This window comes from Cebus imitator, unplaced genomic scaffold (genome assembly GCF_001604975.1).
Source record: "Cebus imitator isolate Cc_AM_T3 unplaced genomic scaffold, Cebus_imitator-1.0 Scaffold179, whole genome shotgun sequence".
NCBI lineage: Eukaryota > Metazoa > Chordata > Mammalia > Primates > Cebidae > Cebus > Cebus imitator.
Genome location: NW_016107494.1, coordinates 124819 through 151416, shown reverse-complemented (window position 1 = coordinate 151416; position 26598 = coordinate 124819). Strand labels below are relative to the sequence as shown.

Sequence of the window (26598 nt, the reverse complement as noted above, 5' to 3'; positions counted from 1 at the left end):
AAAAAAAAAAAGTTCTGCTTTGTGATTTTTAAGCTCATTTTCTGTCTATTTTGTGAACCACTGAGCCTAGATGTGAATTTTGAACATAATTTTTATATAACATAACAAAAAATTGTCATTAAGGACTAGGAATTTGTATTTTAAAGGAAGTTGATCTTCAAATATCCTCTCAACAAATATTCTACTTTTGTGCTATTCCAATTTTATCTAGTTTATTGTAGTTCTTCACAATTAGTTTACCTGTACAAATGTAAAAATAAGTAGCATTCTCTCCGATGGAATCAATGTTTGTGTCCTTGAAGTTGACCTCAGACTGTAAGTAGCACAAACTCCAGTCGTTTTCTGTTAAGGTTACTGTTTAACTTAAAAGACATGAAATCCTCTGTGTCAAGCCATTAAGATTAATATGTCTGTTATTGATTCAATTTATATTTTCACTTATTTTCTTGTTTCCTGAAAACCATTTTGACATGGTGTTACAATATGTTTGCAACTTGAAATAAATACAAACCCTTATTCCTTAAACATATATATAAAATGTACATTTCAGGACTTAGCCCAGTCTTTCCAGTTCTCATTATTCTAAATTGTTAGATTTCACTTTTCTGTACTTGGTTCTTTCCTCTATTTGAAAACTGTGTCAGTTGACATCTGTGGAGTTATTTGGGGAAGAACTGGAAGCTGCCCTGCTCTTGAAGCCAATATTTTTATTGTAACTGAAATTAGAATGTTTGAAGAATATAAACCATTGTATTTAGCAATATAGGAACAAGATGAATTAAATTGAAACAATTTTCTCGGTGCTTTTACCACTAGCAACACAGTAAGCCTTCAACATCTGATATTTGGCATGATGAATATCCATTGCGCTCACATTTCAGGCAGGGATTTGAAATAGTGATCTATACTTTTGCCCTACTTACTTGCCTTTCAGTTGCCCCCAACAGTAATGTAAGCCATGTACTATGTGCCTGCTCTGCATGCCTATAACTTTTACTTCCCTTCCTTTCTGTCTCACTTCATAAACCACTGACAGTGCCCTCTAGCCAAACCCAACTGTCTTGATGCTATTTGACTTACTTCAGCATTGGACACTGTCCACCATTTCCTGACATAGGAATAAAATCTGACCATGTCCTGCTCCTCTTCCTCCCCAAGGCTTTACTGGCTTCTGCTGCAGCTGCCTCCTTTTGGATACTGGTGCTCTAGGGTGCCTTCAGCCCCTACTAATCCACCTATAGCCTCTGAGAAATGTCATCCACTTTAGAAATGGCTTCACTTATTCACCTCTAAATTCCTAGTCTTTACAAATCCTGATACACCGTGGCTCCTCCTCTTCTCACTGAGGGAAGCCTACACCCTTGGGTATGGAATAGATTCCATACTGTAAAGGAACATATTTTATTCATCTGTATATTTCTATTACCGAGACAGCTGTAGACTTAGTAGGTCTTCAAAAGCTTGTGGAAAGGAGGGATTCCTTGATTTAGCACAACACTTATTTGCGGTTCCTCTTCCAATACCTCCACCCACTCTACTTTCTTGAATTCCTGTCCCACCCCACTCAGCATCTTCCACAGAGATTCTGAATCTCCTTTACTCATTCTGTCAGGCTGGATTGAGTTCATGCTCACTCCTTTCCTATTCATCCAATCCCTCTGCCTGACCCAGTCCCACTACATTGGCAGAAATCTCTCAGTGTGGGTCTGTTGAGGGGAGGTGAAAATAATGGTCACCTCCATTCACAGACCCCTATACAAACTCTTGGTTACAAGCTGAGTCAATGAAGTTTACTGATGACCTATTGCAGAATTACCCTACTCTTCCTGTTCTACCTCTATACCACTTTGTACTTTGCACATGATGGGATGGCAAGGTCTGGGGGCGAGGTGGGTGATAGGGATCTGCCTGCCTTCAGCATGTCCTGAAAGGACTCAGTCTCCATTTTGTCTCCAATACTTAGCCCATTTCTTTGCACATAGCAGGTGTTCAGAAATGTGCACCTAGACACTGACTGACTCTGTCCTTAAGCTTATACTTTAGTAGGAGAAATAAAGTATGCACATTATTCTAAAGTACATGGTGGCCAGGTATGGTGGCTCATTCCTGTAATCCCAGCACTTTTGGAGGCTGAAGCCAACAGATCACTTGAGGCCAGGAGTTCAAGACTAGCCTGGTCAACATGGTGAAACCCCATGTCTACTAAAAATACAAAAATTAGCTGGGCATGGTGGTGTGTGCCTGTAGTCCCAACTACTTGGGAGGCTGACACACGAGAATCACTTGAACCTGGGAAGTGGAGTGAGCCAAGATCACACCACTGCACTCTTGCCTTGAGTGACAGATCAAGACTGTTTTAAATTAAAGTACATGGTAAAGGATGTAAATAGAGAAAGTACCTTACGCATCTTGTGGCTTGCAAAGACAACAGGTTTTAATAAATACTTAAGGAATTGCTGGATGAACAATACTAGTGGTCTTCAGAAGAAGATATGGTTTTCACTTTGAGAGTGGATTGGCATTTGAACAGAAGCCTGAAGGATAAGTAAGTCTTTGGCAGACAAGAAAAAGTGGAGGAATAGAAGTGTATGTCAAGCAGAGAGAAATGTAGAAGGTAGATGGGGAGTTTAATAGAGTTTAAGAGAATAGCCTGGAAAGACAGGCTGGAATAGGTGGAAGAGGGTCTTGACTATTACGCCAGAAGAGTAAACTTCATTTGGTGGTTAATATAAACGTTTGACTGTTGTTGAGCAGGAATGTGCTGCAATCAGAACTTTAGGGAGATTCATCTAGTAGATTCACAGCTGTTATCGCCAACATCTAGAACACTACCTGGCATATAGTAGCTCATAAATATTTTGAATATTTACAGAACCACATTAAGAGTTGTCATTTATTGATATAGATGTGCAGAGAAAACCATTTGCATGTGATATATTTAGTTGACAAATATACACATAACTTCATCCTTGACCTTTCTTTCACTACACTCAGCATTTCTGTTACAATTGTCATCCCCCACTGTGATGACTCCCATAGCACAGGAAACCCAAATCCAGCTTCCTGTTCTTTCCCCCCATTGTTCGAGTTTTTCCCTCCAAAGCTACACAAAAGAAAGTCATCTAACCCAGTCCTCGTATGAAAGTTTGTTAGAATTTGTGTACGGTCATTATGTACACACAAAAAAGGTTTCTAGGTTAAATATATCCTGCCCCTTCAATTATATGACCATCCTAGTTACCATCCTAAGCCAAGTGTGTCAGTGCCCTTAAAAACATGATATCAATAATGATCAATGAGTCCAGAAATGTCTAAATTAGTCCATTTCTCTGGCTAAAAGACTCTGAAATTATCCTCAACTAGTCACTCTCTACATAATACTACCTTATCTGTGTATGATTCTTTACAATAAAAATATGTGTACCTCAAGCACATTTTCCATGTCTCTCAATTTTATCCCTTCCTGGTTCAGGACCTCATCACTCCAGACCTGCATCCTGTGTCTTGGTTTTCAGCTTTCTTGCCTGCCGCTACCATATCTGTCTTCCTTAGTCTGTGTTGTCATATGCAGGTCAGCAAACACTCATTGATCATCTGTGGTGTGCTGGCCTTGTGCTTATGTTTCAAGGGATCAATCGTTCATGAGTAGGACAAGGCCTGTCCCTTAAGCTATGGGGGAACAGTGTTCATCTGACTATAACGACAGTAACAACATGCAGGAGGTTGCACTGCCACATGGATGTATCTCCAGGACTGAGGACGGAGAGGGGCATTCTAGCATAGGTTTATGGAGATGGCGTTTGACTAAACTTTTAGAAATTAAAACAGAGAAGAAGGTGAGTTTTCCAGGCCAAGCGTGCCAGATCTGAGTGTACACTAATTTAGGGGACCCCCCCAGCAGAGCTCAAGATGTGTAACACGAAGAGTGGTACTAAGTGACCTCGAAAGGAAGATTAGAGCAGTAAAGAAGGGCCTTGAGGGCCATCCCTGGGCGTCTGTTCGGATATAGGCACACTAAAAAAAGGATGGTCAGGCTCTCAAAATGCGTTTCCGTAAAACAACACTAGTAGCACTGCCTAGTAGACATTAGGGGCAACATTTGGACAGGCAGCTCAACCAGGAAAGTCATGGAGAGACAGCTGGCAAGCCGACCAGCAGCAACCCCTATACCTAGCATTGCGACTTTGGGCGCCTCATTAACTTGTGGGGTCCTCACCTAAAATATAGGGAAAATGCCCAAATTTCCCCTGGCAGGGCTGTGGTGAGGATTGAGAGATAATAGTTATCAGTCTGGCCTCACTTATAAGGAGGCGCTAACCTAACTTCGGGGATGGCTGCCGCGGCCCTGTCCGCGCCAGGCACTGGCTACCGCGCCGGCAGCACCCAAGGGTACCCCTGCCCGGGTCCGTCACTCCCGCCGGAAGAGCGCAGCTGACCGCCCGGCTCCCAGGACTCCGTAAGGCGGGGCTGAGGCGCGCGCAGGCTCAGCGCCCTTTCCTCTGATTGGGAGGGACGAGGCGCAGGGGCGGGCCGACAGGCAAAGGGGGAGGCAGGGATTGGTCAAGTCCAGAGGGAGGGCGGGACCTTGGCCCGAGCGGGGGCGGGACTGGAGTCCCTCGGCGTTCTCTCCTAGTCCCGCCTCCTTCCAGGCCTCAGCTGGGGCCGGAGGGGCTCTGTGGCTGCTGTGCAGCTTGCTGGCCTCTCAGTCCTCCCGGCAACCGCTGACACTGCTAGGGCGAGACGGACCACTAGCCGGCGTGGGCGAGAGGGACTGGAGTTTGCGCTCCCTGACGCCCGGTCGCCTCCTCGCTCCCCTCACTCGGAGGCCGCGCGCGCGCAGTCATCCCCTTCGTCGCTCCCTCGCCCAGTCGCGCAGTCCGGGAGGCTGGGGTCGGCCGCTGGCCGAGGGGAACCACGCGGTGTCAGAGGAGCCAGTCGGCGACCGGTGAGGGGACAGAAGGGCAGGGAGGGCGCGGGTGGCGCGGGCCAGCGGTCCTCAGCTGCGGCTCGTGTTCTCCCATCCGCCCCAGGCGACTCGTGTCTGTGGCGGTCGGGAGCGCCGCCCGGGCTAGGAGTGAGGCGGAGACACTGGAGCGACAGACTGGCCGGACAGGTCCGCGGGCAGCCGCGCGGCCTGCTCCTCCCAGGCCTTCCCCGCCGCCTGTCCTCGCTGGGCCCCCCCGGGTGACCTTCGGGTTGGCGTCACCACCACCGGCATCGTCAGGCTGAGCCGGCTGAAGGGGGCACCCACCGCCACCGGGTGCTGGCAGCGGTCAACGCTACCCTCTCCCCGCTCCGTTTTTGGTGCCCGGTCTCGCTCTCCAGGTCGGCTGCGCCACGGGCCACGGGCCAGGGTAGGCCCGGGGGTAGGAAGGCGCTAGCCCAAGGAAAGTTTGCCCAGCAACTCGTGACGCGCACTGACTGAGGCGGCCCGGGATTGGCTGCGCTGCTGTGGGTCACGGAGAGCGACCTGTTAAGGTGCCATGTTCCTCATTCGGCAGACAGCTGTGCTCGGCTCTTAAGTACCAGGCACCGAACCCCAAAATGAATAGCTAGCTTCCCTTGTTTAATCTTGGGGGCCACAGGTCGCGCAAGTGGAGCTATGAGAGGCCCATGCGGTGCTGCTCTAATCGTGTGAGGGATTCTTAGGGGTTGAGTGGGGAGGGCTGAAAAGGGCTGCAGACCGTTTAGGATGCCTGGAGTAGACACGGGAGTTAAGCCCCTTCTTACTCAGAGTTCCTCTTAAGAACTGTCCAGGGCTGGGCACAGTGGCTCACACCTGTAATCCTAGGGGAGGCTCTCGAGCTCGGGAGTTCAAGACCAGGCTGGGCAACATGGTGAGAACACTCATCTTTACAAAATAATAATAATTAGCCTGGTGTGGTAGCACGAGCCCATAGTCCCAGCTCCTCAGGAGGCTGAGGGTTGCTTGAGTCCAGGAGGTCTAGGCTGCAGTGAGCCAGTGATCAAATCACTGCACTCCAGCCTGGGTGACAGCAAGACCCTGTCTCAAAAAACAAACAACAAAAAAAGACTGTTCTAGGGACAGTAAATCCTAAGTACTGGACAACCGCAGTTCTCAGTCTTAGCAATTTTTTTTTTTTGAGATGGATTCTCACTATGTTGCCCAGGCTGGAGTGCAGTGGTGTGATCTTGGCTCACTGCAACCTCCACCTCCTGGGTTCAAGTGATCCTCCCACCTCAGCCTCCCCAGTAGCTGAGACTACAGATGGGTGCCACTACACCTGGCTGATTTTTGTATTTTTGGTAGAGACGGGGTTTCACTATGTTGGCCAGGCTAGTCTCAAACTCCTGACCTCAAGTGATCCACCTGCCTCAGCCCCTCAAAGTGCTGGGATTATAGGTGTGAGCCACCATGCCCAGCAAGACTTAGCTTTTTTTTTTTTTTTTTGGTGGGGGGAGGGGATGGAGTTTCACTCTGCCATCCAGGCTGGAGTGCAGTGGCACAATCTCAGCTCACTGCAACTTCTACCTCCTGGGTTCCAGCAATTCTCCTGTCTCAACCTCCCAAGTAGCCAGGACTACAGGCGCACACCATCACGCCCAGCTAATTTTGTGTTTTTAGTAAAGATGGGGTTTCACCGTGTTGGCCAGGCTGATCTCCAGCTCCTGACCTCAGGTGATCTGCCCGCCTTGGCCTCCCAAAGTGCTGGGATTACAGACATGAGCCACCACGCTTTCTTTACTAAAGTTTTCCCAGGCAGGAGGATCAGACAGCTAGTGGGAAAAACCAGAATTTGGACTTCTGCCTCTCTCGTTCTACTACACAGGTTTCAGGCTCAGCTCGGTAAATCAAAGCAGAGTATTTGCAGTATATGCAGCAGGTAGTGCTATGGCAAATACGATGACTGTAGTCAGGCTCTTTCCTCCAGGAACCTAACATTTGGGAAAACTGGATTCCAGACTAATACGTCACTTATAAAAAGCGCTGAGTGCCTTCTGTGTGCCCAGGTCCTTGCTAGGCCCAGGAAAGGTGCAAAATACCTTATAATCCCTTCTCCCTGATCTGGGATGCTCTGGCCACTCTAGGCTTCAGCGTTGCCTGTGTCTCAAAGGGACAGGACAAACTCTCACTATGTGTCTTCTTTCCCTGTCTACACCCATACCTTCTCTGCGGCTCCCAGATTTCACAGGAAAATCTTTGTGAAATCAAAACTTTCAAAAGAATGTATTTGGGCCGGGCCTGGTGGCTTGCACCTATAATCCCAGCACTTTGGGAGGCTGAAGCAGGAGGATCACTTGAGGCCCAGAGTTCGAGACCAGCCTGGGTAATATGGCAAAACCCTGCCTCTACTAAAAATATAAAAATTAGCTGTGGTAGCTCAAGCTTGTAATTCCAGCTACTCAGGAGGCTGAGGCACGAGAATCGCTTGAAACTCTGAGGTAGAGGTTGCGGTAAGCTGAGATCGCACTGAGATGGTGCCACTGAACTTTTTCCTGGGCGACAGAGTGAGACTCCGTCTCCAAAATAAAAACGTATTGGCTCACCGTCAGACTTGAACACTTGCATGAGAGCGAACTGTCATTCCTATTTCCACCAGCTCCTTAGACAGAGACTGAATCTGAAGCTGGAAGGAGCAACATCTTTTGAAGTACTGGATTTTCTTTCTTTATGGGGAGAAGGAAGCAAGGAGTGGCAATTCTGGTGCTCTGAATTCCATACCCTATCAGCACCTCCTAGAACAGGGCTTAAATCTTTCCAGAGTGGATAGTAATCCCTGTTTCCTGTTAAATTCACCGATTAATATATTCTCCTTCCAGCTTCAGAATCAGTCTGACATGTCTAAGGTGCTGGTGGAAGCAGGAATAACAGTTCGCTCCTACCCCACGTGCTCAAGTCTGATCATGGTCCACATACATTCTTTTGAAAGTTTTGGTTTCACAAAGATTTTCTTGTGAAATCTGGGAAGCCTAGAGAAGGTATGGATGTAGACAGTGAGAGAACATATAGTGAGAGTTTATCCTGTTCCTTTGAGACACAAGCAATGCTGAAGGCCAGAGTGGCCAGAGCATCCCAGATAAGGAAGAATAAAGCTGAGTGTGAGGCAGGTATGGAGGCAGGAGGAGCCTCTCTGGGAAAGGGTTAAGTAGAGAGTCCTGAATGAGAGAGTGAGAGAGCTTTGCTGGTAGAAGGAACTGTAAGTGGCAAGGCCCCAGAGCTGCCTTCTGAAGGCCAGGGAAACTTCTCCATACCCTTTCTAGAGTGGGGAATGGATAATTTGCTTCTATCTCATCTGGATTTCAGGGCATTCTAGGGGTATCACAGAATCCTAGAGATAGCAGCATCACTCAGATCCTGAGGGGTAAGAATACAAGGAGAAGCCAGCAGAAGAATCATCTCTCCTGATGCAGCTAAAACTCCCACACTCCCACTGTCAGTTCCTGCCCCTCATGTCATGGGGACCGTTCCATTTCTGGACCAGAGCTTCAAGGTTAACACAGCGCACACAGCAATCCCAGGGCCCAAAGTGGTGGTTCTTGGGGTTGGCATTTTACCCTCTTGTTCCCGGGCTGCCTTGTGCTTCTCTGTGAACTTCACAGCCAGGTCTGTCCCTGGTGTTCAGTGAGCTGCTACAAGCCTCCTGGGGCCTCTAGGAAGGGGCGGGGGCTGACCCAGGCAGAGTGAGAGATAGGCTACCTGGCCTGCTGCCTTACTCCTGTCCCCAGACCCAGCTGTGCACTTGTGCTGGATGACTGGACAAGCCTGCATAGGAAGCCCACGTCACATGCGGGTTACTGGTAACAGCCACCCAAAGTACTGGGAGGACGAAAGGGAAACATGTATAAACAGGTGATTGTGTGTTACCAGTAACAACTGGTATGCTTTCACCTTCTGAGAGTCGCAGTGAGAGAAGGTTTTTCATAAGTCATAACACCAATTCCCTACCAGGTCTAGATGTCCAGTTTCCAAAACAGCAGGTGGACTTTTCTGTAGAGGGTGGCTAGGAACTAGGGTCTTGGAAAATGAGAGGAACTCTATCCTTACTGGAGCTCTGAAGGTCAGGCAGGGTGGGTGAACTTTTCCCAACTAAAGCCCTCCAAGGACTGAGGTGGGCCAGCCTCCATTTGTATGTTCAAGGATTTGGAAAGGCCATTTGGACAAGCACTATCCAACAGAAATAAAATATAAACCACTTTTGTAATCTTAAATTTTCCTTAAAAATGGGCAAAATGTATTCTGATATATTTCATTTAACCCAATATATTAAAAAAATATCATTTCAACATATAATCAATACTAAACATTATTAATGAGGTATTTTGCATTCTTTTTTAATAGTAACTCTTGGAAATGAGGAGAGTATTTGGCTCTTACCACTCATCTCAGTTTGAACCAGTCATGTTTCAAGTGCTCAGTCACCACATGTGGTTCTGGGCTGCTGTAGTAGACAGCACAGCATTGGAGAGTTCCCCTCAGCCCTAATCCTTGCTGCCCAGACCAGGTTTACCAACTCTGACTTCAAGGTGACCACTTGTTTCTTGTGAATCATGGCTTTTTGAGGTCTTTTGTCCCACCCCAGAAATACTGGCATGGCAGAACAGATAACCAGGGAAGAAAAATCTTTATTCTGATTGAAGGATGCAACTCAAGAAAAATCTGTCACAGTAGATTGTTAATAAATGTTCTAAATCCTGGTTAAATCTAACACTCTGGATTTGCAATTTGTGATTAATTTAGATATGGTATGAAATACTTGCAATATCTATTAAGAAACACATGACATATAAAACTCAGAAGTTCATCTTGACCATGTTGTAAATATTAGTTTTTCTATTAGCTTATCTTCCTTATTAATACTTGGGTTTTTTTTTTTTTTTAGTTATATATATAGTATTTGTATTAAATGCTTAAAAGGTACTTACATATGTATTCAACAATGCGAATTTTCACCAATTCACACGTAATTTTCCCCTTCCCTCTTTCCAAAAACTCACGTTCAATCAGAAGAGTAGGAATTAGGATGGTCTAGGAGTCATTCTTTTTTTGGCACAGTAATATTTTTTCTTTCAGGTTTCCACTCCAAACACAGACCCCTTTGCCTGTAGGATGAGCTCCAGCATGGGGTGAGATACAGAAGAGAGACTTGAAGAGCCTGCCTTGGCACTCAAGCTCCAAATCCTGCATACTAGCGAGTGTCTTATTCTGCATCCATAATGGAAGGAAATGGTATTATTATTTATATGCCATTTATGTGTGCATGTTGGCATTTGTGCATTTGTCTTCCTTGGGCATGTGCCCTGGGAGGCAGTGGCCTGGGCAAGGGCGGGCTCCCAGAAACATGCTTTGAGAGGTACCATGGTCTCCAGATACCGAAGGAGGAGGCAGAGCACTCAGTGGGGCATGAGCATTGCTTTCCTTGGCATTTGGGATCAGCCACTGAGTCTCCAGGGAAGTTTTTATTTTCAGAAGGGCAAACATTCCTCTGAACTGACGTCTAACTAGAATTAGCAGCTCATGTGTCTGGGTTGAAAGTCCCTCTGGAGGAACCAAGGGACTCTCTCTGAAGTCTACTTCAGCCTGGGTGTGGTAGCTCACGCCTGTAATCCCAGTGCTTTGGGAGGCCAAAGCGGGGAGATCACTTTAGTTCAGAAGTTCAAAACCATCCTGGCCAATATGGCAGAACGCCAGCTCTACCAAAAATACAAAAATTAGCCAGGCACAGTGTTACTTGCCTATAATCGCAGCTACTTGAATCCAGGAGGTGGAAGTTGCAGTGAGCTGAGATCCAGCAACTGCACTCCAGCCTGAGTGACAGAGAGAGGCTGTCAAAAAAAAAAAAAAAAAAATCTATTCTAGAGTTCCTGCTTGCATTTTTTGATTAAAAATCATACTAATCATGCTGTTTGTATAAGATGTCTGAGATTTAAAATGTTCTAGAACCTTCCCTACCCCCCCCAAAAAAAGCAGAGTGGTGGCGTGAATGAAACAAGAATGATAAAATGGTGAGTGATTTGTGATACTGTTCTCCCTAGTTTTTTATATTTTAAAATGTCCATTAAATACATACCCTCCTCCAGAAAATATTTCCCTCCCTTTTTCCCCCTCTCAGTTGTAATTCACATTTTCCCTTTTACTTCACCTCTGCAGGGCACAGCACATCTTACTCCAGAGGCACAAGAGGAGGACATCCCATGCTGGCTACTCCTGCCCAGCCTGGTGGGGGAGCAGAAGCTCCAGAGCCTGGCCTTGCAGGTTTGCTATTTTCAAGGCTTTTTTCACTTTACCCCATTTGCATACAAAACATAAGGACCCTGTCTGTGAGGGTATTTTTAACCAAAGTTTTGAGTATCTATGATGAACTTTCATCTGCTAAGAGGAAAGTGACAGCAGACCATTTTGTGTACCTCCTCTCCCTGATCTATTGAGCGACAAGGAGCTATCCTATACTAACTGCTGTCCAGTTGCTGGAGATTGACCTATGGGCCTTGAGAGCAGTGGTCAGTGGTAAGGCTAGCCAGGTGAGGAGAGCAGCCACGTTTGTGCTCTTGACTAGACGGCATGTGCAGTTCTGTGCACGTACTGCAAAGGCTGACCCTGTTCCCAGACAGCTGCCTGGACCAGCTTGTCAGAGTAATTCAGGGATATCATATGAGACAAACAGGATAATAGAGCAGATTTGGTCTCCATAAAGGAGTTTTTCTGCTACTCCCGATTCTTAGATCCCTGAAGCTGGGACAGTGAAGAAATACAGCAGAATGTTTATAAACAATATGGCTTTCTTCATCAAATTCATCATACTCAAACCTTCACAAACAACTTGGATATCCTGACAATTACTATAGAAAGGATGCCCCTTCCTTTTCCCCAGCCTTTCCTGAAAATGTGAAAAGTATTTCTTGGATAATGCCACCAACTTTTAATTTTTTTGTGAATTACCTATGCTCCCTTTTTACCCCTTGTCTGGGTCCTGAGTTGCTTTCTCAATTTTGGGGCTGTATACTGGCATGGGATAGTGTGTTTATCAAGTGCTGTCCAAATCCAAGGAACAGTATTTTGGGGTTTCTCAAATGCCTTCCCTTGGCCAGGCCCTAGCCTCTTCAGTAGCTTTGGGGTCCGAGCCCTTTACCTGGCTCTTGTTGCTGGACCTGTTTGTGCTTCATCACATTACCTGCTTTGTCCCTCCCACCCAAGCCTGGCTGGGTTCATGTCAGTGACCCAGGAAACCTGGGTCTTGGAGGAAGGCATTGGTATAGCCTAAACCCAGGGAACCTCTCACTGCCCATTCCGCCTTGGTCCTTTCCTAATGTATCTCCAGACAAGGATCCCCATCTAAGGCCAGAAAACAGGCTTGGCTTTCCCTTCCCTCAGAGCAGTGTTGATGGCTCCCATGCTGAAATCAAGCTCCCCTTTGAATCTATTCCTGTTTGTTCTCCAGGACACTTGTAGTTTGTCCCTCCTGCCCTCACAGGTGGTTCAAGGACGACGCTCGTGGCTTTGCTTTGTCTTGGAGAAGGGAATCCTGGAGGTGGATTACCTGAGGAAGTTATAAGAAATAGGGAGTTCATGTTCCCCTCTCCATTCCTCAGGAGCTGCTGCGGAAGCTCACAATGACCTTCTCCCCACAGGCCCACGGTGCAGGGTGAACCTGGCCACATCCGACCTCTGGACAGCTGCAGTGTCTGCCCCTTAGAGAAGACCCCTGGAATTGGACCAGTTTTCATGGCCTCCTTCTTTCCTTTCTGTTACATTGCCCTTTCCAGGCCTTAAGAAAAGTAACACTTAGCCACAGCATCAGGAGGTGGATCCCAGAGTGTGAGTGGCACATTCTGTGAACTCATCCTCACCATGTTCACCATATCTGCAACGGTGGCAGCGGGGAAGCCTTACATGTGCGGTGAGTGTGGCAAGAGCTTCTGCTACAGCTCAGTGCTGCTGCGACATGAACGATCTCACGGCGGCAACAGCCGCTTCCGTTGCCTAGAATGCGGCGAGCCCTGCACAGGGGCTGCTGACTTCCAAGCGCACAGGCGCAGCCATGCTGGCCAGACCCTCTACATCTGCAGTGAGTGCGGCCAAAGCTTCCGCCACAGCAGCCGCCTTGACCTACACTTGGGCGCACACCGGCAGCGTGGCCGCTCATGCCTCTGCCATACATGTGGCCGCAGCTTCCCGCATCTCCCGGCGCTGCTGCTGCACCGCCGCCGGCATCATCTGCCAGAGCCGCCCCGCCGCTGCCCCCTGTGTTCCCGCGCCTTCCGACAGAGTGCGCTGCGCTTCCACCAGGCGCGGGCGCACCGTCCGGGGACAAACTCTGACCCTGCTGGCCCACGCCACCGTTGCGCGCAGTGCCCGCGAGGCTTCCGAAGCGGCGCTGCGCTGCGGAGTCATGCGCGCATCCACGTGTCCCAGAGCCCCAGGCGACCCCGTGCCTCAGACGCCCACCAGTGTGGCGTGTGCGGCAAGAGCTTTGGCAAGAACTCTACGCTGACGCGACACCTGCAGACGCACTCGGGGGAGAAACCGTTCAAGTGCCCGGAGTGCGGCAAGGGCTTCCTGGAGAGCGCCACGCTGGTGCGCCACCGGCGCACACACACAGGTGAGAAGCCATACGCATGTGGCGACTGCGGACGCTGCTTCAGCGAGAGTTCCACGCTGCTGCGCCACCGGCGCAGCCACAAGGGCGAGCGGCCACATGCGTGCGCCACTTGCGGCAAGGGCTTCGGGCAGCGCTCCGACCTGGTGGTGCACCAGCGCATCCACACGGGCGAGAAGCCCTTCCCGTGCCCAGAGTGCAGCCGTCGCTTCAGCGACCGCTCGGACCTCACCAAGCACCGGCGCACGCACACAGGCGAGAAGCCCTACCGCTGCGAACAGTGCGGCAAACGGTTCACGTGCGTGTCCAATCTCAACGTTCATCGGCGCAACCATGCCGGCCACAAGCCACACAAATGTCCTGAGTGCGGCAGGGCCTTCAGCGTCGCCTCTAAGCTTGCGCTCCACCGCAAGACGCACCTGGGAGAACGGCCAGCGGAGTGCGCGGAGTGTGGCAAGTGCTTCAGCCACAGCCGCTCGCTGTCGCAGCATCAGCGGGCCCACACGCGCGCGCGTGCTGCTGCCACAGCTGCCGCTGTTGCCGCTGTTGCCATCCAGGCCGCAGTAGGCGCTGCCCTCGCCTTAGAGGGGTCGGCTGAACAGGAAAGGTCAGGGTTCTTTGTGTCCTAGTTGAAGGAGGCTTGCTGAGGCTTCTGTAAAGGTGGTTAGGCAAGCACCTAGATGGCATCACAGGGACCGGTGAGGCAACTTGCAGACGGACGTTTGGGAAAAGCATGTGGCCTCCTGCCTTTCCAGTTTCCATTGGCAGCCATTCACTTGGCCTCGTGCCTCGCCTCTACACCTACTTCCCTGTCAACTTTTGCCATCCTGTCCTGGTATAACTTGGCATCTCTCCTAAGGTGTAGGTGCAGAGAGGGAAACCTTAGACTCCCCGGTGTGCAAGAGCCCAGTATTGGTGTGTCCCATTAATGCTACTGTGCTTGCTGGTGTTTCTGATGTTCCTGCCTTTGTCTTATTTTCTCGTCCCATCTCTTTATTCCAGCCTGCATCTCTTCTGCTTCTCCTTTCCTGATTACTTTTGTTGCCCTGCCTCTTCAGGTAATGGTCACAAATTTGGCTGTAGTTACATATCACTAGCCCTATGGTCTTCTTGTCTCCATCTGGGCGCTGCCTGCTCCCTGGTGGCCGCCACATGAAGGTGGACGGGGTCCTCAGCATGGCCACGTGTCCTCAGGGCAAATCAACGCGCCTTTCAGGACAATGTTCCCTAGCCAGGTGGACATTTTTGCTGAGACCCAGGCCAAAACCATGAGGGTCCACAAAGCCAGGAATGCCAAGTGGAGCACGAGTTTGTTTCCACATCATGGGAACCATGGGGAAATAGGTTCCACCACAGGGAGGGGGCAGGATGGAAAATCCCTTCAACAGGTCAACAATTTTTGCTAATGGCTAGTGAAATAAAGTTGTTTGTTTGGGTTCTAGATGCCAAGTGTCCCCTTTGTCAAACCTAAGGCTGCTGACCAGAGTTTGGAAGTGATCCAAGAGTAGGTCCATTCAGTTCCAAGGTCTCTTGAACCTTCCCAAGGCAGCTCAGTGATCTTACATGGAGGACCACTTGATTCCACACTAAAAGGTGAGACAAGGCCTACACATTGGGTTTTCTCTGCTGATGGAAGTACAAGATAGCCCAGGATCATATGCCTCTATTTCTGCTCCAGCTAGTCCACCAGGAGTGACCCAGCACTCTCCAGACTATCTCTGCCTGCTCTATTTGAGTGTAAGAGTGAGTGTTTTACTCCACAGGAAAGGGCTGCAAAGTGTCAAAGTGAGTCTGGAAACGCCCAGAGGTGAGGGCCTGCAGAGACAGAAACAGGGCCTCCACCTAAGCTGCATTCTGGTCCATGCTTTCAAAGGGATCCAGGGTTTCTGAACCTCAGGTGCCAAAACACTCACTCTGCCCATACATGCCCACATAAAATACTCTGTTTATTTGTCCTTTAGGAAGACTAAAGTAGTCCGGCTTTCCTACAGTCCAGTCTTGCCCCCACCCTGCACTCTGCACTCTGTCGCCTTAGTTCCTGGGGACCAAGTATCTGGTGTTTCTCAGTAGACTCTCTTCATTGCTCCTTTTCAGTCTCTGGAGTCTGGCTCCCCAAAGCCAAAGCTAGAGAGCTCATTGCTGAGGGGGCAGGGTTGGAGCCTGAGGAGATGCAAAGGACTTGGACCCCTCACTGAATCCCAGAGGCCCAGGGGCAGAGATGGTGGAACAGGGCTCTAGGGGGCCACTGGGTGACTCTTGAGGGGCTAACAGCAGGGCAGGGTGACTTTTGCTACAGTGGGCTGCAACACTGTCTGGCTTCTCAAAGCGCTTGCCACAGAATTCACAGGGGAAGCGCAAGGCAGCCACCGTCTCTGCGTGCTTGCGCTGGTGCCAGTTCAGGGAGGCCTTCTGGCGGCAGGTGAATCCGCATATCTCACATCTGAAGCCAGGGACAGAGGAGGGAAGGTACAGGGCTCAGGCCATCCTGACTTCCCTAGGGGGTTCCTGCTGCTCCCCACAGCCTAGGTGTCCTGTATGCGTAGCTTCCCGACTCCACCTCCTCCCTTCTGTCCCCTGGCCCACAGACCCCCACCCCAGCACTCACTGCAGGGGTTTTTCTCCAGTGTGGATACGTCTGTGGATGACAAGGTTGCTGCTGGTGCGGAAAGACCGGGCGCAGAACTCACAGATGTAGTCCCGGGTGTCTGCAGGCACATGAGGGGCACTCCAGCATCTGTGCCCACCCTGTGGCCCCTCCTTGGCCCACCTCCCCAACTGTCCATCATAGGAGTGCACCAGTATTAGAGGTCAGGAGGCTCAAGTTCTAATCACTTGTATCCAAATCATGGAGCCTGTCTGGACCTCTTACTTGATTGGTCATGACAACCAAGTAAGATACGAACCCAGCTAAAAGACTTCATTATTGTTCACCCTACCCCCTGCCCGCCAATCCCACTCAAACCAATGAACTCCCAGTGGAGGTGCACTATCCCGCCTCTGAGCCTCTAGCCTGGTTCTTTCTCAAAGGAGACACATGGAATGGAGAGCTGGGTCCTTAGTATGAATTGAAGGCACTAGGCAGCAGCCCCAAGCAGAAGCTTGGAGTCAGTGATGGGAATTATGATTGAAGCTCAAGGCCCCACGACAGTCCCTGGCATCTGGAGTCATCTACCACCCGTTCAGGCTTGCATATCCCAGCGGTAGCAGACCATATCAGGGCCCTGTGGAACTACCTGTCTGCAGGCAGCCAATTCCCTCTCCTCTTTTTCCCTGAACCTGCCCTCCCTGCTTGTTCCAATAGCACCTGCCTGTTGCCCATGGTCACTGTGTTGCCAGCAGCTCTCACAGGCTGCTGTGATTTTTCTAACCCACCAAACCTCACGGCCTACAGTAGAGAAGGTGTCTTTGCTTTTCATGATGCCCTTTAGACCACCTCTACCATCACCACCTCTCTGAAGACCCCTTCATCAGACCACACACACATATACCTCCAGCCTCCTCCTTGGTTCCCATCACACCCCCGCCATCCACACAACTCTGGGTTCAGCCCCTCCACTCCTGTCAGCCGCCATTACTGCCCACTGTTCCCTGACCTCACTGACCTCATCGCTAACCCTCCTCAGCCGCCAGTCTCAGGTCACACCCACACACTGCACCACTTCAAACACTGCAATTTCTTCTAAGATACAGTAGGTTAGGGGAAGAAAAAAGGAAATTGTGATTTCAAGCATCCTGGTTCCCGCCAGGGCCTCCTTTCTCGTCCTCTTGCTATGATAATCCCATGATGAGACCAGTCTACTGGCCCTACCATCTTCCCTCTGAGCCCATCCCCACTCAGCTGCATTTCCACAGCCATCTTTGTTGCCTTCTTTCATTCACACTACCAATCTTCCTGTCCCTTTCTCCATCCACTGTACTTGCTTGGTTAAAGCCCAACTCAGGATAAACATAACTTTTGTTCTGCTCCAGGGTTGCATGGGTGTACAGAAGGGGGCAAAGTCTTCCTCTCCGCCACCCTTTTCATCTATAACCACAAGTCTTAAGGCCCCCTTCCTGCCCTACTGCGTCTGCATTTCCCTTATCAGTTCACTTTTCCAACTTTCTAGAAATACAAGACATTTCACACCACCTCCTTTCCCCACCAGCCTGCAACACCCCCAGCCTACCTTATTCAGAAGTGCTCTTGTTTTTAAAGTTGCTAAGAAACTAGAACACCCACATCTTCTGCCCACCAAATCCACTATTCAACTTGCATCTTTGCCTATATAAATGACTACTCAAACTGCCTACCCTGTGGCAGCTCCCCACTCTGCCCTGAAAGACCAGCTCCACACTTGAGGTCTCCCACCCCACTCCAGCCTCAGCAGCAAGCCTTTCTCTATGGAATCATTTCCATCTCTGCACCCTGAACCCACAGCCTTCTAGCGAACACTCCATTTATCTGCCCATCTTACAGCAAAACTCTACAGAGTTGTCCACACTTGTGTCTTCACTCCACCTTGAGCGCACTCCATTGTGACTATCAGACTGACAGCTACACCGCCCCTCCTGTCAGTTCCATCTTGTCATCTGATGGCGTCCCCACTGCCAGATCTGGTGGCGTGTTCTCAACTTACTTTATTTGGCCTGTTGCAGTGGCAATCATTGCCCCTTCCTCCCTGGAGCATTTTCTATACTCAGCTCTGCAAACAGCACTCTCTTCATCTTCCTGACCATGTACCTGGCCTGCCCTCTACTGAATGGCTAGAGTGCCATGACACACACTCCCTCTATGTAACGACAGTCTGGCCCCATGGCTCTAAATACCACCCATATGCTCATGACACACACATTTATATTTATAGTTATGCCTGACATCTCCCCTAATCTCCACATTCACATCTCCTGGATGTTTAATTAGCATGTCTCAAATCAAATTTCCCTTCCCAAGCCCGTTTATCCCTTGTTTTCAGGAAATCACATCACCTTCTGCACGGCTGCTCAGGCTAGAATCCTCTGAGTTACCCAGCTCCTCCCTGCCCACTCAACTGTAGCCAACCTATTCCTTCCCACAGCACCCCATTTGGCTCCATCTGTGCACACAGTGGCCTCCAGCCGTTCCTCGCCGACTCAACTGCTACCAGCAAATCCAGGTACCACCTTGCCTTGCATGTTTCTGCAGTCATCTCACAGCTGAGTGCCTGGTGCTGCTCATCTGAGGTCCCCCTCTTCTTCACACAGCTGCCACAATGATCTTTTAAAAAGTCAGCCAGGTCCCTCTGCCATTCAAGACTCTGCAATGGCACCCATCTCGCCTAAAGCAGATGTCAGACTCCTGTGGATGGTCTCAGAGGCTTCCACCAACTATGTGATCTCTCTCTTTTCTCAGCTCCTGGCCTCTTCCCTATTCCTGGAGCATGTCACCCAGGTACCACCTAAAGGCCTTCCCACAGGCGCTGCCCATAGTCCGTAAGGTACAGGTCTCCATTCCTCACTTCACTTAGGTCTTTGCTGAAAGCATCTTCTCTTTCTCCAACAGCAGCTCCTCCTTATGCTTTCCTTTCCCTTGCTTCCACATTTCTTCACAGCCCTGTATCACTAAAGTGGATGTCTCAAGAGGGTTAGCACTGCTTGCGCTGTTCATTGCCGTACCCAGTACCCAGAACAGTCTAAAGCAAGCAGGTGCTTAACACACAGCGCATGCAGGATGAGTCAGAGTTGTCCCTCAGAGGAAACTAGAAACCCACAGAGAGGGAGGTGACAGGACCCCACCGAGGGGGAGGTGATGAAATCTATAGAGCAGGGGTGATAGGACCCACAGAGGAAGGTAAAAGGTCCCACACAGAAAGGTGGAGTTCCACCACTCACCACTGTGCAGCTTCATGTGCTCCTTCAGGTGTTTCTTAAAGTTGAAGGACTTCCCACAGGCTGGCTCTGGGCAGGAGAAAGACTTCTGGTGGATGTGTTGGTACTTTTTGTGGTGCTAGAGAAGGAAGTGGGTGGTGGGGAGAGAAGAGGCAAAAGAATAGCCTTCCACAGGTAGATCAACTGAGCTGACCCAGCAGGCATGTTCCTCTGTCCCCTCCCTGGCCCCAGCAGCTCTCCCTGTCATGGCCTGCTCATCTCCTCGAGGCTCAGTCCTCACCTAGACCATGAGAACCATACCCATCCCATCCTGACCACTCAGCTCTCCTGTCACCCTGTTCTGTGCTTGACTTCTATTATCTCACCTCCTTGTCACAGTCTCACCCTGCAATGTCCTACAGTGTTCCTTATACAAAGCATCACTCTGGGTGACACCCCTGGTTCACCTAATCATGAATGCACTATCTGCTGGGGAGGCGAAAGTAGTTCACATAAGTATGATTATCCTTTTTGACATCAGTATTCATATTCAACAGTATATCTCTCCCCCCCCACACACGCTATCAACCTAGAACACTGTTAAGGGTAACAGGCTTTTCAACCTTAACTCCTTAATATCAAAATACTTCTCTTTTCACTTGACCTAACTTGGCATCCTGGCTCACTGAATTGCATGGGCTGTCCCCTTCTTTAGAATCCCATTTTTCCATAGTTAAACTTCCAGGGGCTGCTCCAGTCTCTTCCATAACAGACTCTAGAATGTCTGGCATGCCCTGCTGAATGCTCTCTTTAGCCCAGAGTTTCACTATCATCACGGGATATTTTCCCTTTTCACTGGATTCCTCTCTTTGTCATCTGTGGGCAGAATTCTCCTGTCTATCTACCAACACCTCACCATGCCAGTGACTGTGGCCCTCCCCAGCCTTGGTACCTGCTGTGCCAAGGGCTCTGACTGACTGTGGAGATTGGGCCCTTCCCCTTCTGTGCCTCTGACTGGGGACAGGACCATCTCCCAGCCCTTTACACTCTAGGACTACCCTCTCAAGCCAGGATATGAGGCAGCCCAGGCATGGACTCTGCAGCCAGGCCAACAGGCTCAGAACCCCAGCACTAACACATACTAGCTCAAGAGCCTTGACCAATGCCTAACCTTTCTGTCTGCAAAGAGGGAATAATAGCACCTAAGCCGTAGGGATGTTGTGAGGACCAAAAGACTTTATACATGTCAAGTGCCCAGAACTGTCATTAGCACCTTCAGGGGAACCTGATCCATGCCATTGTTACTCTGTGGGGTCCACCATGGAACAAGCAGTAGAGGCTAGTGCTCTGTGCACCTGAGGCATGGTTTCATCTATCAGTTGTCTGATTTTTTTTGTTTTGGTTTAGTTTTTTCTGAGATGGAGTTTCGTTCTTGTTGCGGAGGCTGGAGTGCAATGGCACAATCTTGGCTCACTGCAACCTCTGCCTCCCAGGTAAGAATCCCTCACTAAGCGATTCTTCTGTCTTAGCTTCCTGAGTAGCTGGGATTATAGGCATGCACTATCATGCCCAGCTAATTTTTTGTATTTTTAGTAGAGATAGGATTTCTCCATGTTGGTCAGGCTGGTCTTGAACTCCCGACCTCAGGTGATCTACCAGCCTTAGCCTTTGAAAGTACTGGGATTACAGGTGTGAGCCACTGCATTCAGCCATCTGGTTTAATGATGATTAATCATAGGAAAGCTCTGCATGTCTATCCTAATCCTCTGCTTCCAGGTTCTGAACCCTCCCATGCCTTAGGATCCTTTTCCCTAGTTTCTCTTTCAACCCTTTTCCCCCACCCCAGCAGCCACACAGGCCCCAACCTGTGCCCCTTACATTCAAATACTGCCGGTTGGAGAAGATCCTTCCACAGCCAGGGAAGTCACAAGGCATCAGCTCTCTTTTGGCAGCTTTCCTGGGAAGGAGAATGGAGAAGAGCAGGACAACTCCTGCCTCCCCTTCTCTGCCTCCCTCCTCTCTGCCCTCCTCAGGACCCCATCTCCCCAAGTCCTACCTAATTCTCTTTGGGCCAATCTGTGAAGTGTCCTCATCCCAGGCCGGGGTTGGAGCAGACTGGGCCAGACTCCCAGTGCTATGGGCAGCAAAGAGGGAGCAGAGGGCCTCGAGGGAGGGCCACATCCCAGGATGCCCCTGCCCTTTCTGTCTCAGCCATCAGGTTACCTGGCCAGGGGCTCGGCCTGCTGGGCCGCTTGAGGGGTCCTGCGGAGCTCTGGCTGCACCTCGACTTCTGCAAGTGGAGGAGCTCTGGATTCCAATGAGGATGCTGACAAGGATGGTACAGCAAGAGGAGTGGAGAGTGCTGCAGGGGCTGGTGGTGTTTCCCCCTCTTTAGGTGTGCAGGTGACAGGGGAAGGGGGTAGTCTGGGGGTGTCAGGCTCACTACTGAAAGGAGAACAAAGAGGAAGATGGCATTATCTCTTGGCAGCCAGCCAGCCCCAGCCCGACCCTAACCCCTAAATCGAAAAGATCTCAAACTTGAATCAACCCTACCCCCACCCTAGGCTCCCCATTCATACCTGCTTTCAGTCCTCAATCTCCCTGCGCCTGACTTCACCCCTTTTTATTCCCTCAGTTCAAAGCCTCTAGTTCTTTTTGCTTTCCCCAAAACCCACCCTTCCCTCCACACCAACAAGCCCTTCTCCCTAGTCTGCAAAGCCTTGAACTGCCAGGCCAGCTGGCTCCTCCCTCTCTTGCTCTGCTCAGTATTCTCCCTCAACCCCAACTTGCTCATCTGGGGAGGAGCTGTAGGTCCATAAGCTGGCATCACTGAGCATCTCCTCTTCATCCTCATCATCGTCCTCTTCTTCCTCACCCTCTTCCTCTCCTGGAGGTGGGAAGGTCTCTGGTGGGGGTCCCACCCTCCTGCAGACCAAAAGAAGGCAAGCCTGAGGTCTTTCTCCCTCATCCTCCCATCCATGCAATTCTGCCCTTTCCCTCCTACCTGCATCCTCACCTGGGCAACCTGGCCTCTTGGGTCCTCTCATCATGCTCAGATTCCAAATCTGTGGGATAGGCAGAGTCAAAAGGGAAGGAACTCTGGACTCGAGGGATGAGGACACGTAAAGTTCTAAGGTCTGAAGTGATGGGAGACTTTTTTTTTTTTTTCTAAATAGAGACTGGGTCTCACTATGTTACCCAGGCTGGTCTCAAAGTCCTGGGCTCAAGTGATCCTCTTTCCTTGGCCTCCCAAAGTACTAGGATTATAGGCGTGAGCTGCTGCACCCAGCCAGAGGCTTTTGAGGAGGAGGAGGAGGGAGCAGAGGCTATTGGAGTAGGAGAGGTTGTTGTGTTTCAGAGATGATATTCACATAGTTCACAGAACTATCCATTCAAAAATTTCCTTTCCAATACTGTTTCCCATCACCTGCTTCTTCCCACAGGCAACCTGGTTTCCTATGTGCCTTCCAGAGATATCCTATACATTCACAAGTACACACACACACACACACACGATTTTCCCCTTATTTGTATTTTTCACCAATGATGTCATACCATACACCCTATTTTGTTTTGCTTTTCATGCCCAACAATGTATTTGATGATATATTTCTTTGTCAACATAGTTTTTCAATTGAAAATGGATCACTTTTACAGAACAGCGTTCTGAGCTAGAGAAAATGGGAAACCTTTTTCCTCCCTTTTCTCCACAACTCTGCTTTTTACCAGCCTACCTGCAAGCTCCTGCCCACTCGTGGCCTCGGGACACCAACTTCTCCGGGTAGTATGTGGAAGGGAGGCTGGCTTGAGTGCCTCTGAAGGTGTAGGGCTCAAAGAGGGTCCCCAGGAGAAGGTATGGCCTGCTGAGCACTCCCACACAAGCCCCCCATCTTGGCCGCCAGGCCCCCGAAGCCCGGGCACCAGGCTGCACTCTCTGCTGTGGGCATGAGACAAGAGCACCAGATACTGCAGACCTTTTGGAGGCAAAGGCTCAGGACCTGGAGGGGTGGGGGAAGCAGTCAGGCTGAATTGGGAAGTCTCCTCCTCTTACCCAGAGAGCCCTGTTCCCCTCAAACCCCAGGGCAATCTCAGCCACAGTCCAATGTATCATTTTTCAGAACCTAGACACATTGGGTCCTAAGACTTTGCTCCCTTCCCCACCAAGAGGTTGCCCCCATCAAACTGCCCGGTGTTCCCCAACTCACCCCACCCTTCTCAAACTCACTCAGGGCTTCCTCTGATGCAACACTCCTTGAGGAGGGTGTTTCTGGGTCACCCTGCGGCCCCTCTTCCCTCTGGCTGTCACCCCCTGCCATCCCCTACCTACCTGCACAGAGGACACAGCCCGAAGAAGTGTACCTGCCAGCAGGAGAAGAGGCAGGTCAGGGCCCCGGTGCCCAGCCACCCTCAGCCCTGGGCACTCACACATGGGAGGGGCCAGCCCCAAGGGCCCGCTATTTGCTGAGACCGTGAGGAGGGGAGCAGGGCCCCAGTGGGGCCACAAGTCACACAGGCCGTCCTGCTAAAGTGAGAAACCTGGGGTGGGACAGAGCAGCAGGACAGGCCCTGGAGTGGGGTTAGGGGCTGCTGCCTGGGTGCCCTCCCCGAGCCCCTCTCCTGGCCCCTAACCGGTCCAACAGGAACTTGGCGAGTTGTGAGTGCAGGGAGAAGCCCAGCCGCTCCTTGAGGAGGCACCACTGCTCCATGTGCCCGCCCAGCCGGATGCGGCACTTGCTGCGGCGCGCGTCCAGTTGCCGCCGCTTCTCCCGCCGCCTGCAGGACACGTCCCCCGCCGGGGAGGAAGCCATGTGCACCAGCGCCTGGAGGGGGAGGAGACGTCTCCAGCGCCCAGCGCATCTTGGGGGTCGGGGACCCGGGCTCCACCTGTCGCTAGGGCCTCAGTTTCCTCATCAGCGAATTGGGGCAACACGAAACTATTTCAATAGCGGCAGGTGTGGAGCCAAACCTCCCGTCCTTCTGTGATTCGGGGTGTGGGTGTCGTCGGGTGCGACGTGGGCAGAACAAAGGCCTTCGCCCTGCAGCCCCCTGAAATGGAGCTGTGGGGAAGCGGCCACAGGCTCCCACGGGAAATTTCAACTGGGCTGGGGGTCCACACATGTCATCTTGAAGAGGGCGGCGGCCTTCACTGGTTTACAGGGAAGGAAAGGTCGTGTCCTGGGGTGCAGCTGGGGGCGCTCTTAGTTGGGTTGACGGGAGGTGGGGCAGGGGTCAGAGGTCTGGAGGGCGCCCCCACTTAACGCTGACAGTGAGTGGGGCGGACCGATCCCAGTGGCAGCTCCCCAGGCTGCCCACAGTCCCCGTGGCGACCCACCCCCACCCAGCCTTACCTGTGCGCCCCCGCGCGCCCTCACCCCGACTGCGCCTGCGCCTGCGCCTCCCGGGCCTAGCGAACAGGCCCGGAGCTGCGGGAAGACAGGGGCCCACCTCGCGAGCGCAGCCGTCGTTTCTCTTTTAAGAGGAAACGGTGCCTCTCGGCGGCGGCGGCTCTAGCCCGGAAATGGGGCCCGGGCCCCCCGAGGGAGGGGAGAGGCGGGGGCCCGCGGCGTGCGCCTGCGCACTAGGTGCCCTGCGCAACGCCTGCCGGGAACCGTGGTTCCCCGACCCGAGTCGCCCGCGCGTGTTGTGCATCCTCGCCGGAGTCGTGGCGTCGTGGCTGGGTCGCTTCTGTGGTGAGCGTCTGCGGTTGGCAACCAAAGGTTTGCGGGAAAGTGGAAGAGACAGGGTCAGGCCTCCTGAGCTCCAGCCCCAGGCCGCCCGGCCTGTTTGCGGACGTGGCCCCCCGCTCCCGTTTTGTGCTCACCTGCAATTCCCCCTCACAGTTGCCACCCGCAAACATGATGCAGAAACAGCCACTTTGAAAGCCAGCTGGAGCCCTCTCGGGACCGCGCATTCCCGCCAGCTGCAGCCCGCTTCTATTAGCATCAGAATTCTTGCTAAAAGTTGCCTACGTTCTCTGCGGACTCTCTCTTCCCATCCCCTTCTCTTCAGGTGGCTCTGATGGAACTTTCCTGCACGCCCAGCCTCTGCCGTGGCTCTCCGCAAGGTCGCTGGCGACGGTCGGGTTGTGCAAAGCAGCTGTCAGGTGTCTGCCTCTCTGCCCTAGAGAGAGTGCGACTACGTAGCTCTCTTCTTCCTCATCCTGATGGCTCCCTCTACGTGTTTTGGCCCTAGTTTTACTTCTGCGACTTCAAATGCTCCTGATTTCCCACCCGCCTCACTGGCTCCTTCTTTCCTTTTTTGGATCCATCCCCTCTGTTCTGCCAAAAGGTGAGGTGTGCCCTGGCTCAGGCCTTGAACCAGCTCTTCTCTCGTCTGGATATATTCTCTTGGGTGATCTAATCAGTTCCATGGCTTTAAAAACACGATGGCTCCTAGCCTTGCCCTCTTTCAACTCCAGTCATGTATCTTACTGCCCACTTAGCAGGGCTAACTAAGCTAACACCTGTAAAGAATTTAGGACAGTGCCTGGCATGTAGAGAGCATTGACACATGATAGCTGATATTTTCTCCAACATAGCTATGGCAAATGTATAACAATAATGCCTGGGAGTCCGACGTGGCCGACTGCAGGGAGCTCAGCGACCCCGCCACAGAGCCGTCCCCCTCGAACATGTACGTCTGAAGGGAATCGAAGGGCGGCGCCCACAGGTTCATGTCGGCCTCGTAGAGCTTGGTCAGCACGTAGCTGTGGACAGTGCTGTTCACGGCGCACGTCTGAGCCTCACTGTACCGCCTTTTCAGTAAGCAGGATGTGGAACACCAGTTCTGAATAGCTGTGTCAGGATGGTAATGAACGGATGTCTGAGCAGGCACTGGCAGAACTCCACAGAAGGGAAAGCAGCTCCTTACTCAAGAGGACAAAGATGCAGGCCAGGATGGCAATGAGGGCGCCCCGGCTCAAACTGACTAGGAGCATGTAGGCCTCTGGGCTGCAGGACATGACGTGGCCGTCGGCATCACAGCTGCACACTTGGATGGTCAATGTACCTGTGCTGCTCAGCACCGGCTGCCCGCTATCTGCTATCAGGATGGGCAGGTAGGGCCGGGCGCGGTGTTTCACACCTGTAATCCCAGCACTTTGGGAGCCCGAGGCGGGTGGATCACGAGGTCAAGAGATCGAGACCATCCTGGTCAACATGGTGAAACCCCGTCTCTACTAAAACTACAAAACATTAGCTGGGCATGGTGGCACGTGCCT

At 51.2% G+C, this 26598-nt stretch overlaps 2 protein-coding genes and 1 long non-coding RNA gene across 8 annotated transcripts in view; 2 read left to right on the top strand and 1 right to left on the bottom strand.

Moving 5' to 3' along the window:
- The window catches only part of ZNF672 (zinc finger protein 672), a 15204-nt gene extending 207 nt beyond the window's left edge, over window positions 1-14997 (top strand). The window contains exons 1-4 of one of the 3 annotated variants that reach the window (XM_037744558.1): window positions 4618-4945; window positions 10034-10189; window positions 11111-11215; window positions 12724-14997. In XM_037744558.1, coding sequence (XP_037600486.1) covers window positions 12809-14185 — 1377 coding nt within the window. In that variant the 5' untranslated portion in view covers window positions 4618-4945; window positions 10034-10189; window positions 11111-11215; window positions 12724-12808 and the 3' untranslated portion in view covers window positions 14186-14997. Of the gene's footprint in view, window positions 1-4617; window positions 4946-10033; window positions 10190-11110; window positions 11216-12588 lie in introns of those variants that run through there. The other 2 variants (XM_017545319.2, XM_017545321.2) reach the window with 2 other exon arrangements.
- Window positions 14998-15481: 484 nt separating this feature from the next.
- ZNF692 (zinc finger protein 692) lies at window positions 15482-24967 on the bottom strand. 3 transcript variants are annotated; one of them, XM_017545317.2, is made up of 12 exons: window positions 24728-24967; window positions 24009-24199; window positions 23707-23738; window positions 23114-23377; window positions 22396-22444; window positions 22170-22304; window positions 21603-21824; window positions 21436-21513; window positions 21258-21336; window positions 19404-19518; window positions 16162-16261; window positions 15482-15996 (listed from the first exon to the last, which is right to left on the bottom strand). In XM_017545317.2, exons 2-12 carry the CDS (start codon window positions 24185-24187, stop codon window positions 15690-15692), a joined length of 1560 nt encoding a protein of 519 aa, XP_017400806.1. In that variant the 5' UTR covers window positions 24188-24199; window positions 24728-24967; the 3' UTR covers window positions 15482-15689. The 3 variants fall into 3 exon arrangements, with proteins under 3 accessions (XP_017400806.1, XP_017400807.1, XP_037600484.1); XM_017545318.2 differs by having other exon boundaries at window positions 21603-21821; XM_037744556.1 differs by lacking the exons at window positions 24009-24199; window positions 24728-24967 and adding an exon at window positions 23805-23991 and having other exon boundaries at window positions 23114-23738.
- The window catches only part of LOC108315781, a 3820-nt gene continuing 2182 nt past the window's right edge, over window positions 24961-26598 (top strand). The window contains exons 1-2 of one of the 2 annotated variants that reach the window (XR_001830071.2): window positions 24961-25096; window positions 25220-26436. This is a non-coding gene — a long non-coding RNA (uncharacterized LOC108315781). The remainder of the gene's footprint in view (window positions 25097-25219; window positions 26437-26598) is intronic. The other variant, XR_001830072.2, reaches the window with a different exon arrangement.